General features: G+C 26.7%; 1 protein-coding gene across 5 annotated transcripts in view; it reads right to left on the reverse strand.

Moving 5' to 3' along the window:
- Nucleotides 1–19,646, reverse strand: part of LOC107438623 (ectonucleoside triphosphate diphosphohydrolase 5) — a 32,164-nt gene extending 12,518 nt beyond the window's left edge. Inside the window, exons 1-7 of one of the 5 annotated variants that reach the window (XM_016050949.4) lie at nt 19,583–19,646; nt 10,459–10,729; nt 8,073–8,152; nt 6,221–6,364; nt 4,680–4,755; nt 2,774–2,809; nt 1,133–1,298 (exon numbers count right to left, since the gene is read on the reverse strand). In XM_016050949.4, the coding sequence (XP_015906435.1) occupies nt 1,133–1,298; nt 2,774–2,809; nt 4,680–4,755; nt 6,221–6,364; nt 8,073–8,152; nt 10,459–10,684 (728 nt within the window). In that variant the 5' untranslated portion in view covers nt 10,685–10,729; nt 19,583–19,646. Of the gene's footprint in view, nt 1–1,132; nt 1,299–2,773; nt 2,810–4,679; nt 4,756–6,220; nt 6,365–8,072; nt 8,153–10,458; nt 10,730–11,583; nt 11,698–13,009; nt 13,125–15,189; nt 15,304–19,414; nt 19,465–19,582 lie in introns of those variants that run through there. The other 4 variants (XM_071178352.1, XM_016050948.4, XM_016050950.3 and 1 more) reach the window with 4 other exon arrangements.
- Between the last annotated feature and the right edge of the window lie 3,893 nt (nt 19,647–23,539).

Below are 23,539 nucleotides of genomic sequence, written 5' to 3' on the forward strand. Positions count from 1 at the left end.
CAGACATATATTAATCTGTTCTGCTTTAATATTGCCTAATTGAAAAATAAGGTTAAATCTTTGAAATTCTAAAAAGAGTGTCTACTGTTGAAAGAATCTCAAAAACAATTCTAAGCTGAACTATTGATTACCTTTTTTTTTTTTTTTTTTAATCTTGCCTACTTTAGATTCACAAAAAAAAAATTTACTTGCAAAAATCTCTGAAAGTTGACAAATTTGAAAAAAAGTAATAAAACTTTTTGGGCTGCAGTAAGCACTTTGATTGACACTTGTTTCCTTTTCAAAATATCACTTAATCAAATTAGTCAATATATTGTTTTTAAAAATGGAATATAAAAAAAAATGAATAAAAATTCGTAGTACTATATTCAAAATTTTAATTCAGAATTATTGCAAAAAAATTAAAAACACAACTTAAATATTAAAAAAAAACTACTTTTTGGAGCTACTTTTACAATTAGCGACTTTTTCAAAAACGTAAGATTTTTTTCAAACACTGCTGGTTAGTCATGTAAAAAAGATGTGCACAAAGAGTATGTCATTTCTAAATGTTCTTAAATGTGATTGCATCACAATATATAGTAAAAAATAAATACGCTTATGATTATATGTCAGCATTATTTTATTCTGCAATTGTGCCAAAACATCTTTTGATTGTCATTGAAAAAATTAGTAATTTTTCTATGAATGGATTAAGAAAATTTGAGGAACAGTCTGAGTTTAAGTTTCAAAAAAGGATTAGAAAAAGGACAATCGAATAAAACACTAAAATAAGCCATGGAAACACAGAAGGTGCCTCTTAAACTTATTGAACTTATTCACAAGCACCATTTTTAAACATACACTTAGCATTAAATGATATCTAATTAATATTATTCAACAATAATTTCATCTTATAACTTTTTAACTGTATAATCAAAACATATAAATTAATTAAACTCATATTGAAATTATTCATTAATTTAGCATAATGTTTTCCTCTCATAATTTGTTTTTTGTTATAAACATACAAAATATGTTTTATAAATAAGCATACAAAAAAAAACTCTAAATCAAAATTTAAGCAACTCTAAAAGTTAAACATAGAATTTATAGAAAATACTGAAAAATTTAAAAATTAAAATCACTTTACCTGTGAGTGTATATAGTCGTAGTTCTATTTTGTACTTGAGGTAAAAGAATATAATCTTTGGGACTAAAGATCAAAGTGTCGAGTGTAGCAGGCGAAAAAGTGATTTGAGTTGAGCCTCCTCCTAAATCTAGCGATGCAACTGAATGATTTGCGTCATTTAGTCTACCTGAAATATTTATAACACCAAATTAATTTTTTTTTCAGATTCAATAATTGTCCAGTAGCAAAAATGTGTTACAATAAAAATGATTTATATAACATATTTTCTCTTCTTGGTAAAAAATCAGAACAAAACATAAGCTATTGTCTAAAACAAAAGTTATTTTCACACATGTAAAATCAAAATGGTGTTTGCAAAGTTTTAAAATTGGACGACAGTAACTTATTTATCATAGTTAATATTGCAATACTTATTTCATAACCCATATAAGAAACACAAAAATATTAATACTTTCAAGGGACCATTAAAAAAATAGCAAAAACATACTACAATTATAATTATTTTACACAAATGATATCCTAACCTTTAAACCAATGTCTTTATCTAAATTAGCTTAGGAATATAAAAGATGCCTAGAAACACCTCTGCATCGAAAAAGAAAACCTTTAAATAAAATAACTCATCATGCATGCATCATCATACTAATTCTATTTATGCAAGAAACAGAAACTGGACAAAGCATATAAATAAATTATTATGCAAAAAAAAAATACTACCATCGTAATTTTATATAACAAATATGATTATAATTCTTAAAAAAATGGAATAAGGATGCTTAATTCTTTTAATGAATTATGATACATGTTTTATGAACTTGACATATATTCTAAACATTTACTTTGTAAAAAGGATTTTCTAAAAAAAACCAGCTACTATCAATCACAGTATTGTTTTTAAAAGAATTCTCTGGTATTCACAATAACAGATTTAATTAAAAACAAGAGCACTGAAAATATATTTAAAAGAATTTTTAAATTCCAAAGAGAAAAAATAACATTCAAACAATGATCCTAATAAGATGTTACAGATCAAACCTTTCCTTAGACTTTCTCCCCAACATTAAATTGAGAACCCAAAATATACCTAATATTGAGTTCATTGAGTGTTGTACAAAATGTTCAAGTAAAAAAAAAAAAATTGTGTTTAAACCCATTAAAATTCAACAAAAAGAAATCTAGAGCAATGAAACTTCTTAAAATAAAAACAAATATTTTTATTATTTGCAATAATATTTTAATAACTTTTAAAATTGTAGTTTTAAAATACCCTTAATAAAGATGATTTAAGTATCGAATTACACATTTTAAATTTTGTAAAGAGTTTTTAAAGCATAAAATATTTTCTTAATATATAAAATACATAAATTTCAATATTTTACTGATTTATAATCAGTTTTTTAACAATTGAAGAACTTGAAAAACAATCATGTAAACTTTCTCATTATATAGCTTAACAATGAAAGACACAAAGTAGATTTATTTTGTGTTAATTATTATATTATTATTGCCAATTATTATATTTATAAAATAAAATTAAAATTGAATGATAATTAATGAATATTAAATAACCCAAGTACAGAATTTAATATAGTTTGTACATTTTTTATCGACAAAAAAATGGTAGCGAAAATATTAACATACCTAAAAGGAAATTCAATGTGTACCATGCATATAGACCTAAAAGAAATAATTAAATGTGATGACAAATTTTAGATAATGAAATGTGAATAAAAACTTAAAACAAAATTAGAAATTAAAAAAAAAATTATTTTATTTTAATAGTGCTTCCCCCCTTAATCATTTGAATACACTGAAAGACATAAATACACATAGTAGATAGAATTAACCATAGAATAATACAAATTAGCAAATAGATTTAATAAAAAATATTGGACTATTATTATCAATAGAAAATACTGTGGAACAAAATGTAAAGAGTTTAGCTTCTGAATTTTATAAAAATTACAAATAAAAATATTTTTAATTAATATTAAACAGAAGAAAAAATCAAATACAATCTGTTAATATCCCTCTTTCAACAAATTGAACCCATTTTGTTACTTTTGTAACATCCTTACATTTCCAAAAGCTATTTGATTATTATTTATTTATTGAAAATTTTATTTCAGAGCTGATGAAAATTATAAACAATGCAAGTTATTAAGCACATGAACAGTGATTCATAAAATCTTCATTCATAATATCAGTACTTGAAAAATCAAAGTTCTACAGTAACAGTTATAAAAACTTTAGTTTAATTATTTTTATACAGGATGATTATAACATACCTTTGCCAGCATACCACGCATAGTGAGCATGGCATACCATTCAAGAGAGTAAAATTTTGCTAAATTTATTAAGGTATGCACCCAAAAATGTTAAAAACAATTATACCACTCTTGGTTATGGTTATGTTCAAAAATTTTTAAATACCCGCATATTTTTAATCCGAACAGGATCATCAGAGTAAAAAACATATTGAAGTTGGAGAAGTAAAAAGAAAACAATTATTTTTCTTTTTTAATGTGAGGATCATTATCTTAATGAAAAAGAAAGAGTAAGTGCCACTTGAAAATTTCAAAATTTTGTTGCTGCAGCACAGTGTTTCCCAAAGTGTGGTATGCGTACCCTCAAGGGTACAGGAATAGTTTAGCTGGGGTACGCGTTCTTACGCAAAATATCTTGCAACAAACAAAAATTTCAAAAAATTTTATTTAAAAACATGAAAATTTGCGATTATGTATTTTTCTATTAGCTATTTTTTGCAGAGTTAACAGTTAATAATTAGTGGTGTCAACAGTCACGTGTGATTTTAAACTTTTGTGGAGTTTTTTATAGTAAAAAATGCATTCATTTCTTATTAGGGGTTCACAGCGTTACGAAAAATTTAGAAAGGGTACACAAAAGTCATAAGTTTGGGAAACACTGCTGTAGCATAACTAAATTGTAATTGCTGAATAATAATATTTAACAATTTTCTGAAGCACATAACTTATAATACCTTTACATAAATTTGTATTCTACGCTCTTGAAAAGCGTACTTGCCAGACAATATCTTAGCAAAGTTAATTTACAATCACGATACAGAGTTTATAAATAGAAAATTATGTTAATTAATATAATAAATTTCATTAATCTAATAAATTTCATAATTCTGCAGCTGTATGAGACTAAACTGTGATTGCTGAATAATCATTTTTAACAATTTTCTGAAGCACATGGCTTATAATACCTTTACATAAAATTTTATTCTGCACTCTGGAATAGCGTGCCTGCCAGACTATGTGTCAGCAAAGTCAGTTTATAATCATGATACAAAGTTTATAAAAAGAAGATGATCAACATATATCCAAAGAACTTATAATGAAAACTTCGTAACATTTAGATATTAGGACTACTTGAAATTATTTTTTTTAAATGATTCTTATTTCATGATTTTAAAATTTATTACGAAATCCTAATAACCATAATTTGTCCAGAAGTAAAAATAACAATGTTAAAAAAAAATTCTGCTAGTAAAATTGACAGGAAGAAAAAAAGTTCATACCTTCATCTTCTCCAGACAATATTGTCACACAATCATCACTAGAATGGAATGGAGAATTGTCAAAAGCTTTATAAACCTGAAAATGAAGCATTACATGTTTTTTAAAGAAAAAGTTCATATTCCATATTAAATTTTAAAAATCATATTACAAAATTCAATTAGATATCAAAGAAAAAGTAAAACAAACAATGATAAAAATAAAAAAGAGTTTATAAAGTGAATTATAGTTAAAATTCGAATACATTGAAAGCATTTACGCATTAGCTTAAAAAATTCTGAATAAATAAAGTTATGTAAGAAACAAATTTGACTCAGCATGTTTAATGTATTTATTTTCTCATAACTGAACATAATCAAATTTTATAATGAGATAATTCCCGATTGTATGTAAACTTAAATACAAGTAATCATGTAATCATAAGTCACAATTACATTGACTAATTGTTCTTGTGATGCTTAAGTCATGCAATGTACATTTAAAGATATTTTTTACTTGTATTTATTTCATTATACTTTAAAATATATAGTTTTTAGGATAAAAAGGATTCAGACAGTATTGTTAAGAGGACGTCATATCCCAGAAGAAAATTTTCGTTGCAAATTATCTTTCTCCCTCATAATTAATTTAAAATATAAAAGAAAGAAAAAGTAAGTTCAGGCAAACCTAGAGTAAGTCATGAAATTTCAATTGCTGAAAAAAATACTTCAAATATTATTATGCAAACAAATTATTAGACGAGAACTTCTCCGTTTTGAAATCCTAAGTTATCATCTCATGATTTATTTTAATTTGTATATTTTAAAATTTTATTTTTAGTATTTGAAACTTCATGGCTTACTCTACGTTTGTTTGAATTCACTTTTTCTACACTCTAAATTTTAAATTATTAATGAAGGAAAAAGATAATTTGCAAAGAAAATTTTCTTCTGTGGTATGACGTCCTCTTAATAAATATTAGCTATTACTTTAACAGGGGTGATTGTGAGCCCAAGTCAAAATTCCAGAGAATTTCGTGAGTTTAAAAAAAATAAATAAATAAACAAAATATAAAAAAAAAAACAGTTTAAATTTAAAAATTGTAAAAAAATTTTAACAAGGTTTTTTTTTTCCTTTTTCTTAATATTTGTTAGTTTGCTTAAAATATATCTAAAATTTTATACATACCTATACCATTTACACATACCTATACCTTACAAATATGTCTTTCTTTCTTGAGTTTATGATTATAACTATTTACTGATAAAAAATGAATATTAATCATGAATATAAGCTTATAAAGTATCTCTCTGGCTCTCCCTTACAAACAAATAAAATTAACTGTGTTTTTAAGTTCCACTTTTGAAAATTTGATTTCCAGAAACTTCTGTGATCAATAATTTTTTTGAAAGTCTGGACCTTCGATCTCCGGAAACTTCAGGATCACTGTTGGTGAAACTTCCAGAAATTCGGATATTTTCCGAAGCACATTCAGCCCTGCTTTAAGTAAAATACAAAATTTTAATGCTTAAAAAATGAATAAAAATATTTTAAAGTTTCTTACCTCTTCTAAAAGAGAGTTTGACACAGTATCAGGTAAGAGACGAAGACCAGCAGTTGCTTTTAGTGCTACGGGAGTTTCGGACCATTTATCCAGAGGAACTAATGTTTTTGCTTTTTCTAACAGTTGAATAACACTATTGGCTGCCTTCAAAGTAATGAAAAGAAATTATTAATACAGCCTAAGCATTCACTAAACAAATTAACTTATAAGATTAAGGATTAAGTATACTAATTTTTACAAAAAAATAAATTAGAATATAAAATTCTTTGGTTGATTTTTTTTAAAGCTCTGTCTGGTACCCAGCTAACAGATTTATGTGTATTTATTAACAAAGATTTTGAAGAATTATTGTTTTTTAATAACAAAAATATGCTCTAAATTTGAATAGACTTTAGTAGGCTTAATTTGGCTGTAGTGGTGTAGTTAAGGCTTGGTACACTAGTTTCTCTCTAAATCTGGAATTAATTAACAAAAACTTAAACTTATATAGGAATTAATAACTTTAAAATCTTCATGCTTGTTTAAACTCAGTCTTTGTGGCTCTATAAATTGGTAAATAAGTTTGCTTACTAGAAAATTGATCACTACTTCTTAGTATGACAGTGTAGAATTCTTCTGTATAGTTTATTTCCTTTTCAAAGTTTTAAAAGCAGTTAAACTAAAGTATTTAATCTTGTTCCCCTTGTCTTCATTACTCAACAATACATTACTCAAGTCTACTTTACAATTTGTTATGAACTATCTATGAACTATCTAAGATGCATTCTTAAAGTTTAATCAGATTGATAAACATAATGTGTTATAATTGTGAGGGAAAGTCATATCGCCAATGCCAACATTCATCTACGAAAAGGTACCCCAACATAGAATTGAGTTAACATGTCTTAGATACTAGTGAATTGGAATTGTATTCTTGTAGAAGCAGATACACTACAAATTTATCAAAATTAAGGTGTTTATACTTTGAATATCAAAAACAACCTAATAACTAACTGATGAACTGAAAATTACAAAGCAAATCTTGGGACCTCACCTTAAATATAAAAGTCAATTGGGAAAAGCACAAAATATGTGTGAGAAATAGGTTAAGAGCGTTCAAACTAATGTCAATAAAACATTAAAAAACTCAACATTTCAAGCTTTAGAGTACTAATTGAAAATATAAAAATATTTTAGTCCTTCAACAGTTTTTTATTTTTTTAAAGAAAGTTCTCTTAAAACAAAGCATGCTCAAATTTTAAAAAATTTATTTCAAAGTTAAAGCTATAATTAAAAAGTATAGTAATCAATAATTTATAAACTAAACTAAACTCAGTGGCACGACAGCCCATAGAAGGCCTACTGTGCTCATATCAGTTTTCTTGACCTTTGGTCTCTGGGGTGCAAGAGCAGATGTTCCAGTTGGGCGGTCGGCCCAACTCTCAGTAATCAATAATTTATACAAAGTGAAAATTAAATACAAAATTTTCCCACAGAAAAAGTAAAAATTTTACAATTTATATTTTTGAAGTAGGTAAAGTAATGTATAATGTAAAATTTCAAATGCTTTTTTTTTAATTCAAAAGTATAAGTTATATTTCGTATTCATAAATATGCTGCACATTGACATTGTTTTTATTAATTTAAAGAACTATCAATGTATTATCAATCAATGCAAAAAAAGTGAGTTGAAGTTTAAGAAACCAGTTTATTTATAGACATACATAGTAATTCTATAAAAACTAGTTTAAACACTTTACTGTAAAAATATTTGTTGAAAAGAAACTTTTGAATTTGAATATTTATTTAAACTTACTTAGCATTTTTTGAAAATTACTTATTTATGAAACAAAATGTATTTAAAATGTCCTACTTCATGAGGATTGTTAACATATCCAGAGAGACCTGGCTTAACTTCTTCAAAATATTCACTCTTAAGTGTCAAATGGCCACCTGAAAACAAAACCCAATTATATATCAATAACATGCAATTTGAAAATGAAGCAATTTAAATTCATCATTAATTGATGAAATAAATTTATTGAGTGATTTAATTATTAGTTTAATCAATTTAAATGATTAAACCAATCTTTTAAATCATCAATGGCACAGTTATAGACATAAAACCTGCATGCAATGTCAAAATTTTTTTAAGTATTTTTTTAAATTTTATTTTATTTTTTCAAATAAATATTAATGATAAAGGATGAAACATAGTAGATAAAGTATGATAAAGACAAATTTTGTTGCAAAAGAATAATAAAATATACTATTTATAATTTCAGAATAATTTTGTTTAGAACAGAAAATTTTAATTTTCCAGTTATTTCATTAATGGGACATAACAGTTTGAGATCAATAAATGAAGAATTTTACATCAATGTTACGTAAAAAATTAACCAGTATCAATATTAAGTTCATATTCCATCATGCTAACATTTAATTGAAATTTGTCATCAAGTTCAAGACTTCCTTAAACAACTAATTTTAATGTAGGGTTACAATAATCTCGAAATGAAAACACAGTGAATATTTTGCTAAATATTTTTGTACAATAAGTTTGTCGGAGACCGTATTCATTATTGAAAAATTCTTTATTATGATTATGGTACTGTTGACAGGAATCATTTTTAAAATCGGATGAAAAAGACGAATCAATAATTGTGAAACTACCGAACTCCACCCTACACGATTTGTAACTGCATTTGTTAAAATAATAAATGTATGATCCCTGAAGTCCTCACTATAAAAATTTGATTAGGGGAAATTGTTAATTGAGTTTCTTTTTCATAAGATGAGTGAATTTTAAAAAAAAAATTTAAATACTAAATCTTGAGAAGCCAAAATCAAGTATGTAAAATATGAACAAGTCCCAAGTTTGATTGATCAAATTTTGCATCATTAATTAAAATAAAAGAGATGACAGATTAAAAATTCAAATCTTTAAAGTCTTCAAATGGATTGTTTTAAAATTTGCATTTCACAAAAAATAGTATGTTTTAAATCGAATATTCTATCATGATAAAAAGTTAAAAATCAAGCAATAATGACAAAATATTTTTTTTAATATTAGGACAGTTAGGAGCCTGGTATAAATATTAATACCAGGGTTCCTGTTTTTTTTTTTTTTTTTTTTTTTAAATCTGATTTTTTTTATTATTATTAAAATGCACTGTAAGAACTTTGATTTATGACTAAAAAAAACTTTATAAATGCTTAATCAAAATTAAATTAATATTAAAACTACATTATAAGAATATTTTAGAAGCTCTAACTACCAGAAACAATTTTTCATTATAACACACAGCTTTGAATGCATAGCAGCCACTTTGAAACAAATGCATGATTGAAATGTGAAGACTAGATGAAATAGAGAATTTAAAGAATACAACTATTAAAACAAAGTTTCAATTACCAAATCATAACTTTAATTTAAAATTGTGATTTCTTTCTTTTTCTCTTCATTTTTAAAATGATAAAATAAATGTAACAGATTGTGTTTATAAATGTAGTCATTCTTAAAAAAATTAATCAATATTTAATCTAAATATTTTCATATCAAAATATTAATTTTTAATCCTATATCAAAATAGATAAGTTAAGCTAAAAAAAAAATTTAAAATCGATGTACTCATTGAAATTTTTTTTATATAACATTTTTTATACAAAATTTCTTTATAGAAAATCTGATAATGTCAAAGATACTGCAAACATATTATGAGAAAAAAATACTTAAATGTTTACTTTAATCTGTACCTTCAATTTCAAGAATCAAAAGATTTTTAAAAATGCAATTTCAAATGTGTTGGAATTTAACACATACCAAGAAGGAAAGTAATTTTGTTAGCTATAGTTAATTAATGCAGCAATAATAAATTTTAAAACTAAGAAAAGAAATAATAAAAGTATCAATAATTTAAAACACTGTTTCTTAACTTTTTAAATCAATATATATATTTAAAAAAAAGTTGATTTAAATCAATGATTTTTTTAAAAAAATCATTTGATTTAAACCAACAAACTCTGATAAATATGAAATAAATTGTAACCTTTAATTTTGGACTTGTATAACATTCTCAAAAATATAAACTGAATCTTCTATTGGTAAATAAAGTTTAAACCAGATGCATATAACATTCGAACATCAGAAAAGTTTAATTATGACTTTTGTAATTAAAACTGTTAAAACTGAATGAAGAAAAGTAAGCTAACAGTTTAAAATTAGTAAAATATGAAAAAGTAAATGCATGAAGACTTACTTAAACTTGTCGCAAATGAAAATACGTGAATTCTAGTACCAGTGCTGCCACCATCAAAAACAATGACATATTTTTGTAAAGGTAGATGAGTTTCAGATATGAATATTGTTCTTAAAGATGTAAAATGCCTTACTTCAGATACAGTTATAAATAAAAACAGAGATGTTAGAGCAACGTATAAAGTCCATTTTATTTTATGCTGATCGTCCATTACCATGAGCTTCATCTTTTATTATGATGGTGTCATGTACTGATTACATACATTAAATGCCTGAAATATAAAGAAAAACATGTAAGATATATTGTGGAAAAGTAACAACAGTTGTTACAGAACTCATTGAAAAAGCATGTAATGTGAAATTTTCAAAACATTTTATTCATTATCTTTTTAAAGTAACATTTTCAATGCAAAATAAATATTTTTCTGATAACAGCTTTTAGATGCTTTTATTTGCAGGCTCTGGGTGTAATTAAGTTTTTAAATGAGTTATAGATGTTAGCATTAGCTTGCCACAAGAGAGAGACACACAACTCAAAATTTAGCATTAGGTATTTTTAAGTGATATCTTCTTCTTTTGGTCTTCGATTTCATTAAGGTCAACGGGTTTCAACGATTTGGTCTGACTTCGCCAGGCCAGATGAGGATAAGCAACAATAACATGAGATATCTAAAAGAAACACATAAAGACATACTGACTACAATGTTGAGATTTTTTGTATTAACCATAAATCTGGTGCAATTTCATTTTCACAATGAAAAATTTTTTAAATATATTTAAGCAATTAGCAAATAAAATTAAGGTAATATAAAAAAAGGTTTCAACCATTTTATATTTAAACAACTAAAATGCTCATTACAAGATTAATAAACTTTTACTTAAAAATCGATTTGGGATATTGAAACCTAGAACTTTTTTCACAGCCTTCATAAGGGAAGCCTAATATTTATTTAATCTACGCGATGAACAAAGCGCAAAATAAAAAATTTAACATTTTGAATTACTTTTAATTTAAAGAAAGGATTCTCGCGTAAAACTCAATCTAAATAATTCAAAAGCATAACTTAAAACAAGCTACTTAACAGACAATATTTTAAATTACAAAAGCTTCTTTAAGTAATAATACCTTTTTCTTTCCTACGGATTCTTAACTCTCAAAATATGGGCAGGGGATGGGATAGACCCAATAGTTTCGACAAAAGAATGATCAAAAGTTAGAACTTCTTAATAAAAATTTTCCAGTTTTACGTATTTTGCTATATCTCGAGAATTTTAGAAGCAAATCGAAAAATATTTACACACAACTTTAAAATTAGTTTACCTTAAGATAATTCCATGGGAAAAAAAAAGATTTAACAATTATTTATAACCTTATTTCATAATGTTCGGACAAACATAGAATTGCAAGCTATACAAATTTTTACATCATACATTAAATAACTTTTAATACAGTAATATAGTATTCTGGTTCAATTTCGAATAATATTTTAATTATAATATAATTAGATTAGGAGGATTTAAAGAATTACAAACTAAAATTCTTAAAGTATTTTTAAAAGTCATGAATAAAAAAGACTATATAACGGATATTTCCTTATTGTGATCTGTCGTGCCAACTACAATCGCCAAGGTGTAAATTCGATTTTAAATTTGCAAGTGTTTTTTTTTAAAAAAAACATGTAGATGTTTACCGGTGTGTGGTGATTTTCGTATCGTGATCTGTGGCAGAATAACCGCCAAGTCTTGGAAACTTCCGGGCAGAGGTTCGCGATAAACTAAAAAAAAAAGCAATACCAACTCGAAAGGTATACTAAAAAAAAAGGTATACTCGTAGCCACCCCCGGGCAAACATTTACATGTTTTTGTTTTTAAATTTGCAAGTTTAAAATCTATTTGTTGCGACCTTGGCGATTGTAGTTGGCGAGACAGATCACGATACGGAAATATATCCACCCGAGGGTAGCTATGGGTTATACCTTTCGAGTGTTTCCTGTGATGTTTTTTTTTTCTATTTATTTTTTTTTAATAGTTTCTTGCGGGCCGCTGCCCGAAAGTTGCCAAGACTTGGCGAATATTCTGCCACAGATCACGATACGGAAATCTCCTCAAAAAGACGCATAACTGCCGTGCAATTGAAACATTTACGTGCTTCATGATAGAGTTCCAAGAAAAGCGGCTTGATAACTATTTCGTTCTGTTTGCTAACGATAAAATAAAATTTTAAAGAACTAATAAAAAAATTGATTTTGAAATAAAAATCTAATGCAACATGCAGCTCATCACACGAAAATGCTAAATGTATAAAAAAAAAATCTCGGATATGTCGCTTACGTTAATTTTTCTATTGTACGGCAGTATAGGTGTATTAAAATAGCATAATCCATTAACAAAATGCAGGCTAACCACGACAAAACTAAAATAACATGGAAAGACGAAATTATTCAAACAAACTACACAAGCCATTCAAAAACAATAAAATTTTAAATAAACAAATAACTAAGAGTGATTTCGAACAAGTTTTATAATTTACGTAATAAATTTTCGCCACTAACCAGCCAAAGCAGCGTAAGTAGCTGCATCCACAGCCATAAAAACGAAGTACAGAAAACACAAGCGATGCAGATAACTAAAATTTAATAATTCAAAACAGTTTTAGTTCTACACAAGTATTGGGAATCTACGCAAGTATAGATCAAATGTGAGGGAGGGGAAGGGGGATGCGGAAATGTGAAAAATCATAGTGACTTACTTACAAGTCATAAAATTTACGACCAAAAGATATCTCAACAGGTTTATTAAAGATAAAACTTACAATAAAGCGGAAATGTAAAATCTAAATATAGAAACAGAGTTTCATTAGCGAATGAGACAAATAACTTAAGTTCTAGTAATATAACTTTATCGCTTCGTTTTTTATTTATTTATTTTATCGTTAATATACATTTTATTCCGGAATTCCGCAAATTTTATACAAGTTTTGTGATTTAGAGAAACAAACGCAAAAGAGACCGAAAAAATTATAACAAGTCTTTGGAGGGGGGGGGAAACAAGATTTCGCTAATTATGATTTGATGGTTATAATTTTGTCATCCCCTCCCTTAAAAATCATGAGTGATAGCGTATACTTAATTTCGTTTTAAATATTCTTCTCAAAATTTCGAATAAAACTAACACCGAGTAGTGAAAGATTCGAAAAACTATCTCAATCGAAAACGCATGTGTTAGTTCCTTGCATCCATTGCAGGGCGGCTCTTAAATTTTTAATAATTTTCGTAATTTATAACAAAAATAATAGTTTAAATTTTCTGAACATATTAAAAAATTATTTTTTTAAGTACTTAAATAGAATTTTACCTTATTTTATTTGCGCTCCTCTACATTACTTCAATATTGAATTTAGGGCTAGTTTCACATTTTGATGATAATTTCCAAACTAATATTGTTGCGAATATAATGTAAAATCTGTTATAATTATTATCATTGTAAGAATCGTTGCCGATAGATGGCGCATATCCTCTAAAAAGAATACACTTTTAGAACAGAAAACTAAACTTTTCACTTCCATCTTGGACTTAAGGTAGGAGAGACATGAATGTCTGGTAGTTTTATATCGGGTGTAATTTTATTTGTCCATTATGCGTGAATTGTTCTGTGCTGCTTAAATCACATAATAAAAAGTTGCAGCTGAAGATTTGTTTCTTATATCATTATAAGTGAAGTCATCAACGTGATGAACAACGAAATATAGGGAAACTCGTACTATCATTATCGATTTCATGTTAAATATACTTGTGATTTTTGTCATTAATCAATTAGAAAACTAATTAGATACCAACAGTGTTCATCTAAAATATCTACCAATACTCAGTCCTTTCTTTTAAAGAGAAGAAAACAAAAAAATATATAAGAAACCAATGAAAAAACACAATGAGATTTGAAAAAAATCGCAACTAGAAGAAACCATATAATTTTAAATTTGTGTTTATGAGTATTTGCGTTATAATAAAAAAAATACATATTTTTTATTTAAAATTCTTTGCGTTATAATAAATTTGCAATGAAATAATAACTATTTGTTAACTTCTACTTTGAGATGCAAAAATCCACCAGTTTTTGATGGGTGGAGAAAACCCTTGATTACGCAAAAAATTCTTCCGACCCCATGTTCTTTATTTTAAATTCGACATTCAATGCAGCAATCTAATTTTAAGATAAAATTCAAATAAAAGATAAAACTTGGCATAAAAATAATTTACTTTTTAATGAGTTTAATAAAATTTTGAGTAAAATATTATACCATTTAGGAATATTGTGTTTTCCTTCTGTGGTCAATATTAAACAACTAGAATTTTTTTTCAACCTTTCCTTTCCTCAAATTTACTTTTATCCAAGTTTAATTTTTTCTTTCCAAATGACTGTTACACTTTATATGGATTTTAATACATTGCTGAAAATAAGGGTTTTTTTTTTTACGTAAGCAATAGTTGCACATACCCATTCTTCTCTTAGGCACCAAAAATAAGAAAATCACAACCCCCTCTATCCCCTTTCACGAATTGTTTAAACGGTCTCTTATTGGCTAAGTTACACGTGTAGTATCTTTTTGCAAACTTAATTAATTCTGACAACCAAATTTCGCAAACGATTATACCAGTAAAGGAAAAAAAATTGAATCTTTCTTTAAAAAAAAAATATTTTTTATAATTAAGACTTTCTAAAAATTATTACATACCTCCTTTATCCTATTTCTTCGATAAAACTGTAAAAAAATTTGAAGAAATAAAATTTTCTTTACTGTTCAGGATGTAAACCTATTACTTAATCGATAAAAGTTATCTAATATTTCAGTGATAAAAAAATAAAGATAAAACAATGACACAATTTAATAGAATAATGCGTGTTGCCTTTATCTGTAAGTAATTACTAGTTATTCTGGTTCAGACTATAATCATATCTATTACAAACACTTTCTACTCTAAAAAAAAAAGATTAATCTGCTTAATATAACTTGCGGAACTCAATCACTTGTTTGGGAAACGAAATTAAAATTTCATAATCTTTTGTTTTAAGAGCATTTGAGGTCTATAAACGGACTCTTCACAAAAAATTTTTGTTCTTCACATAGAACAGTTAATAAAATATTTTACAGTAAAATCTTACAGCAAACTGTAATGGAAATTATTAAAAACGAACATTTTTCATTTAAAAAAAAATAGTCCCTCAAAAAATTCTCTTCTAAAAACAGGGTCGATGACGTCATAATTTTATAACAACAATTCCTTCAAAGACGGCTTTTCGCCATATTGACAAATACTGGGTACAAATAAAAAAAAAAATTAAAAAAAGGATTCAGAAAATTATGAGTAGATTTTTAATCAATTTAAAAAAAGTCGGAACAGACGACTGTTTTTGTAATTTTTCTAATACAATAAATTTTGAGCCGATTTCTCACTATTTCAGAAAGAAAGAAAAACGAACAGGTTTTTTGTAATTTTTCACAAATTCTCAGGACTCTATTTTTTTTTTTTTTTTTTTAATTATCTAAACTGAGAGTAGATTATTTCAAAAATTCACAAAAAGTCTGAACAGATTGAGTTTTTTTTTTAACACTTTTTTTAATTCAATAAATTATGAGTAAATGTTTGCCCCAAAGTCACAAAAAGACTAAACAGACTGCTGTTTTTGGGACATTTCACAGAATCAGAACTATTTTTACAAAATCAATAATTTATAACTAGATCTTTCACAATTCCTTAAAAAATGAAAATTTTACAAAAATAGTGAAATACTGTGATAATGCTGTGAAACATAGTGCTGTATAGAATGTGCTTGATCGATCTAGATCAGTGGTTACCAATTGGCGGCCTNATTTTTTTAGGACAATTTTCGTAAAAATCTATATGGGTTTAAAATACTTTTCTTTCGTTTAAAAAAAAAAAAAAAAAAAAAAAACATTTATTTGTTTCTGTAAAGTTTAACATACCAACGGAGCAAAAAAAAAATTTTTCTCAGGTAAAACCCTGATCTAGATCAAGGGTTTCCAACTAACATGAGGCCGGGGGTCACAACTAAAAACACAAATCAAATGGCGGGCCGCAACTTTATCAAAATTTTATGTTTGAAGGAACATTAAATATTGCGCTCAGATTTTTACCAAGTCGTACAGAACAAAAGTATTGAATTGCAAATTAAAATAAGAAGTAGATTTTTAAAAATATTTAATTGCATATTAAAAAATTCTGGCTACAATAACTTTAATGTGCACCTATGTATTAAACAATTAATGTGCAACAGATATCTAATTGTTAAGATACGAAACTTTAAAAAGGTTGGTATTAAAACTTACATAGTAGTAATTAGATATCTAATTGTTAAAATTGAGGTTTGTCTGTTGCAACCACCAGAGAATAGATGTGTACATTTTAAATTTACAAAAATGTGTGTGTAAACATTTTAGTCCAAAATGAGTGGTTTCAAAAAGTTAAATTGGAGAATTTCTTCGAGAAAATTTCTGATACATACATACTTAATTATATTCACAAAATACAAAAAAATGAAATAAAAAAGAGCAACATACACGATTATTTTTGTATTCGAATAAATATTTTCTTGGATGCAAAATCTGAGAAATAAATAATTTTTTTGCACTGTTGGTATGTTAAATTTCGCAGAAACGAAGAAATTAGGTTTTTATTAATGGGACAAGTATTTTAAACCCATGTATATTTTTTACGAAAATTGTCTGCAAAAAAAAGGACAACTAATATATTTTAGTTCGCGGGCCACAAAAAAAGTATTCGCGGGCCAGATGCGGCCCTCGGGCCGCCAGTTGGAAACCACTGATTTAGATGATAATCTGAGAATACCTCTTTAAAAATTTAATAATATACTTTTCAAAACATAATTTGTTCCATCATGTAACAAAATTAAAAATTGATTCTTTAATCTAAGAAGAAAAAAATAAAGATAAAATTAACCTTAATCAAAAAAAAAGTTAATAACAATTTTTATTCGATTGATTTGCTTTTATTTTTCAATTGAGTTGTATTTTCGACAGATTTACTGTCATTATTTATTAAATTATTTTATTCGATCGATTTACTGTTCTTTTTCCGATTTAATTATTTTATTCGATCGATTGACTGTTATTTTTCGATTTAGTTATTTTATTCAATCGATTCATTTTTCTATTTTATTATTTTGTTCAATAGATTTATCACTATTTTTCGATTTAATTAATTTATTCGGTCGATTTACTTTTAATTTTCGATTCAATTATTTTTTTCGATCTACAAATACTTTAAAATGTGATTTTGTAAATAAGTAAAAAAATACGTAGCAATATAATTTTAAAACTATAGTATAAATATAACGGCAGAGTATAGCAAATAAATTTAAAAAAAAAAAAAAAACAGACTTATTAGTAAAAATGCATACATTTGCACAGCTAGCTGTACAATTGTACAGTCATAAGAAAAATTCTTAGTGCCAACAACATTTGCTAAAATGTATAAATCTTGGTTTTTATATTAAAAACATAATACATATAAAAAAAGAACATTGTTTTACCTAACACGATTAATGCAATAATTCTAATATGTGTTGATAAAATCAAGTAGTTATACTAAAACTTTTAAATTGTTATACTTAAATGGTTGGCGAAGTATTTGTGAATCTGTTCCAACTACCGTAAAAGTTGGCAGGAATTGTTGAAACAGAAGGAATCAAAAACACAGAAAATAAGAGAGCATTTGTCATATTTACGACTCGTGCAAAAGCTACTAAAATAATATATTTGACATCCCATAAAATAGAAAGAAAAATTCTAAACTTAGATTAAAAGTGATTTGCCGCGTGATTAATTTTAGTTTTTAAGCCTAACGGTTTACTTGGCGCCAATTTTATATTCCCTTCACAATTTCACAACATTTTTTTCTTGACTATAACTAAATGTCTTCCTAACATCATAAATTCCGAGACTTTTTTTACGGCTTCTAAGATTTTAATCGGATCGCATGTCTTGAAATTAAAGAAATAAATAAATAAAAGATAAAAGTAATATTCCATTTCATGAAAAATATTTTAGTTCATAAACAAATAAGACACTTTTAAATAATACACTTGGAATAGTTTTATGGGAAACAACGATAAAAACTACGCGCTAAAGGAAAAGATAAGTCGGGGACATATTTACACAGCAAATATTTTTATTAAAAAGAACAAGAAAAATATTTTCAATAATGCTATTTCACATCATAATTCCTTAGTTTATTTTTACTTTACAGATCCAGCGACATCACAATAAACTATTACACGTGACATTGTGAAAAAAATTAAAACATAAAAATTAGAAATTCATTCCATGCTCTAAATTATAGGCTCTCTTTGGAAAATGAGATTTCTTAGTAAACTCCAAATCTAAACTGAAACGGCGAACACCCCAGAAACATTAGATATCTTTTCGTGATTCCACTCCAGATTTAAATAAATAAAATTTTACGAAGAAGTAATTATTGCATGATTGCCAATACACTGGAAAATTTATAACAAAAAACCTATTAACTAGAAGTTTTTTTTTTTTTTTTTTGAACTAAGCATTCTGTTATAATTTAATTTATAAAGGATGAAACGATACAAGCAACAAGAAGTTTTTCAATTCACATTCTGTCTATATAATCAAATTTCTTTATTACATACCAGTACAAATTGGCATAATTGACGCCTGCAGTTTTTAAATTATTATAACTATTATTCTTATTCAAATCTACTTATTTATGCCAAAAAAAACCCAAATATTTTATTATTAATTGATTTACGACTTAATATACGAAGATGTGTACAAAATTTTTTAAATCAAATATAAACGTGATGATCAAAAAAAATTTCACGATGCATTCAATCATTCGTTTTATTGCGTACCAATACTACAGGCATATCTCAAATATTATAATACGTACCATTTATTGCATTGAGGCATACTTAAATCAATAGAATTATTATATTTATTTATGCCTAAAACAAAAAAATGGAATTATATTCACCGTTTTCTTTAGATTTTACTTAGTGAGAAAACAATGCAGCAAAATACATATCAACTGAAATGCAATATGTAAAAGGCAACTCACCACAAAAACAATGAGAGGGGCATCAATATCAGTTGGCATATGATAGACTTTTACGCATCGCACACTTTCTCATCAGAAAAAAAAAAAAAGCGAATAGTAGATTGGATAGCATCCAAGCTATCCCGTCATAAAAATATCAGGGTTTTAAATAAATGAAGAGAAAAAAAAAAGCAGCGCAGTACTCAGAGGCATGACAACGAAAAATAGTCTTCATTTAATCAAAATAATAAAATTGTATATCTAATCCAGATGAAATGCTTCATGCAATGTCACAGATGCTAAATATGTTACGAATCAAAATTAAAATTTTACGAACTTATCTTGCATTTCTATAATTCCCTTTTTCACATCATCAGTTAACTTTTTGTTTTGCTCATAGCTTAAGTTGCACTTTTCATACAAGAAAAAAAAGTACTATTTGATATGCGCGTGTAAAAAATAAGAACACAGCTCAAAAACGCACAATTCAAGTCACTTTTTTTTCTAATATTCATTTTGAGCTACATTCATTTTCCTAAATACTCACTTTGAGCTATGCCTATTTTTTTTCAAAGACGCGTTTTTAGTTGAGACAATTTTTTTAAACATACATTTTAAGCTGTATCCACTTTTTCCAAATACGTATATCAGGCTGAATTTATTTACTTTAACACGAGTTTTGAACTATTTTCAAAATAAAAAAAAAATTACCAAGTAGACGACAAGCTTCACATGCTCACTTAATTTTAAATAAAAATTTGATTTTAAGTTTCGTCCAATTTACAATCTGCTACTGTTTATTTATTTAGAGAGAAAAAAAAACATTCATTTTGAATAAATCTTGCACTACTGATTAAATTTTTATGCGTTAAAATATTCCTGATTAGTTTGAGCGGGCGTCCAAACTAAAGTATTTTAATTAATTAGGACAAATATTAATATAAATTAAGAAATCAAACATAAATGTCTGGAGAAAAGAAGAAAAAAAACATGCTTTTTCTACGATGGGTTCAAATATTTGATGTCAATCTCGGGTAAATAGAATCCTAGATTAGGACTGGTCGAATATTTGGACAAAATATATTTTTTTAAAGTGTGCTAAAGAAACCTGGGTCACCTCATTGGGAGGCGAGCGCTCTATCTCCTGAGCCACAGCGACTTTCTCGCGATTTTTTTTTTTTTTTTAACTGGCGTTGAACAGCGCACCCAATGAGTTTACGACTATCAAGGTTCCCTGCCTTGTAATTTTGAACTCAATCCAGAAGACGAGGAAACTCCTTGATCAATCATTGCGACAAACTAGCCTTTTTGATGGTACTAACCAGCATTTGCTATGCATGGAGACTAAAACCTCCTGCAGTTAGCCTGACGACAAAAACCCATGATCCGTCTACCACTGAGGATATTTCAGATTAACAACGTGGTCAGTGCGCGGCGGGAGCAGAATTTGTTTCAACAAGCTACAGTTGGAATTCGAACCTAGGTTACCTCATTAGAATGCGAGAGTTCTATCCCCTGAGTCACAACGACCCTCTCGTGGTGATTGAATGTAACATAACATAATATGATACTGAAATATAAATGGTTGATGAGCAATTAATATTACAAAATTCTCAAATAATGCCTGGCAATAACTGCTGTAAATATTGATTAAAAATAAAAACCGAAACTAAAAGTAAACAAGTCACAACAACTTGGGCTCTTTTCTTTGCCATGATGTATGATCACTTTTCTACCTACTTTATTAAGATGACCGATTAATTTTTCCCATTTCTCTACTTTATTATAACCGATCTATTTTTCTCATTACTGTACTTTATTACAACCGATTTATTTTCTCCATTCCTATATTGTATTATGACCGATTTATTTTTTCTAGAACTATATTTTACAATAACCGGTTTATTTCTCCCCATACCATACTTTATTATTACTAATTTATTTTTCCCATTTCTATATTTTATTATAACCGATTAATTTTCCCCATTACTATACTTTCCAACTACATCTATCAGATTTTTTTTTTTTTCAATAAAATAATGTTCCTATTAGACTCGATTTATTTTTCTCATGCTTCTTTTAGGTGGCAATGTCAAGATTCTTTGAGTAGAAGCCAGATCAAATAAAATTTGGATACGAGACAACACATTTTTTCCGCTGTTATTACTAAATATTTGTTAAGTATTGACAATTTAAGCAATGTCAAGGTTCTTTGGGAAAAAGCCAAATCGAAAAGAAGAAAAAAAGCTTATTCATTTTGTAATCTATATTTATATCTTGGGTGAGTTAATTGCCATCTCTTTCTAAATCTCTTGCAAGGTTTTCATTTAAATCAGCTAGCTTGCCAATTTCACTGGCAGAATTCAACTTGCACGCGTTGCTCGAAGGGGGCAGTCAACCGTTATTTCTGGAACCCTTTGAAACTAATAATACTCGTTCCTTTACAACACTCATATGAATAAGCAGAAATGGAAAACTTATTTCTAACAAGAAAACTGGATACTTTACACGTGATGCAGTATAACGTTATTTTTTTCAAAATATGCTTTAAAAATCACGGGTAGATTTTAGGGCACAAGTCAACCGTCTCCCCTAAAAAAATAAGTAAATATGTTTAAAATTGGCAAGCAAATTTTTGGTTTAAGGTTGAAAAAATACTGGAAAAAAAAGCAACAAAAAAAAAATTTCCCAGATGAAACGTAAAAAAAAAATAATAATAATAATAATCTTAGATAAATTGTAAATATTTAAACATTAATATTTGATATTAAACAATTTACGATCGCAATCTAATTAAACTAATAGCATATAACTTTACAGTAATTATAGTAAGGATCTACGCACATTATAACTTACCGGTGAAAATTTAGATTTTGTTATTTTAAAAGTTAAGCAATGTGCATGCTTAAAAAACAAATTCTGTTACGCAATACATTTCAAACAAAATTTAAATTAAAAATAACTGCAAATACATTGATAATAAATAAAAAAAAATGCAATGTAAAATGGTTAAATTTTCATGAAAATTTAACCAGTTAGGGAAATCTTATTATTCATTATCTAAAAGAAAATAGTAATTTATAATCAGATTTAAACCTTTTAACACTATTTGCACACAATTCATAACTCTGCATCAACAAAAATAAAAACAGAATATTGTTTGCTATTTCCTAAACTGTGATGTGAAAAAAGGATCTTACATAAAAATAAATAAAACTACCCATCACAATATATAGTACCTTTATTTTCAACGTTCAAACTCCTCATAGGTTGATCAAATAAAACCTTTAATGACCAATTGTTCCTATTCTTATAATATCGATTCGTCAAGTCACAAATGCGCAATTAAGCGTTCTTTCCCTAGCAATTAATAACCCATTATCATTCTACTAGTACCAAGACTCCAATTTTGGACTACAGCTGTAGAATAGTTTAATTGGATAAATATAGACCTTTAAATCTGAAGTCACACTCTATAGGCATAATTGTTCATTAGTTGTAACTTTCATTGAAAGATCCAGTTTTGTATCTGAATAAGCAATAATTTTTCTTATTCTGAACAATACCAAGTTAAATTGCAAGTGGCTTATAAAAATAAAAAAACATTCAGGACATAGACAAAAATTTTTTTTGGTTTTATTACAAGACAAACCGGAGAATTACTGTGCTTAATAGGTTCAGATGGCAGAAATTGATTAGAATGGCCTTGGCTTTCAAAAAGCTGTCTTAGACGAAGACATTTTAACATAGGAATTGTTTGAGTTATAGAACTGTATCTGATCATGAACTTTTAAAGGAGTAAATTATTTTAAGAAAAAGAAATTTAAAAAAAGCCTTTTGCCTCTTCAAAATTAAAAAGAGGTTCAGCGAAATTAACTTTGTTGAGTTAAACCCAGAGTTACAAAAAAAAAATTCCGAGATTTTTTTTTTTTTAAGAAAAAACTTTTTTCAACCCTTGAATAGTGTGAAACAGCCTGT

This window comes from Parasteatoda tepidariorum, chromosome 3, assembly GCF_043381705.1.
Source record: "Parasteatoda tepidariorum isolate YZ-2023 chromosome 3, CAS_Ptep_4.0, whole genome shotgun sequence".
Taxonomy (NCBI): domain Eukaryota; kingdom Metazoa; phylum Arthropoda; class Arachnida; order Araneae; family Theridiidae; genus Parasteatoda; species Parasteatoda tepidariorum.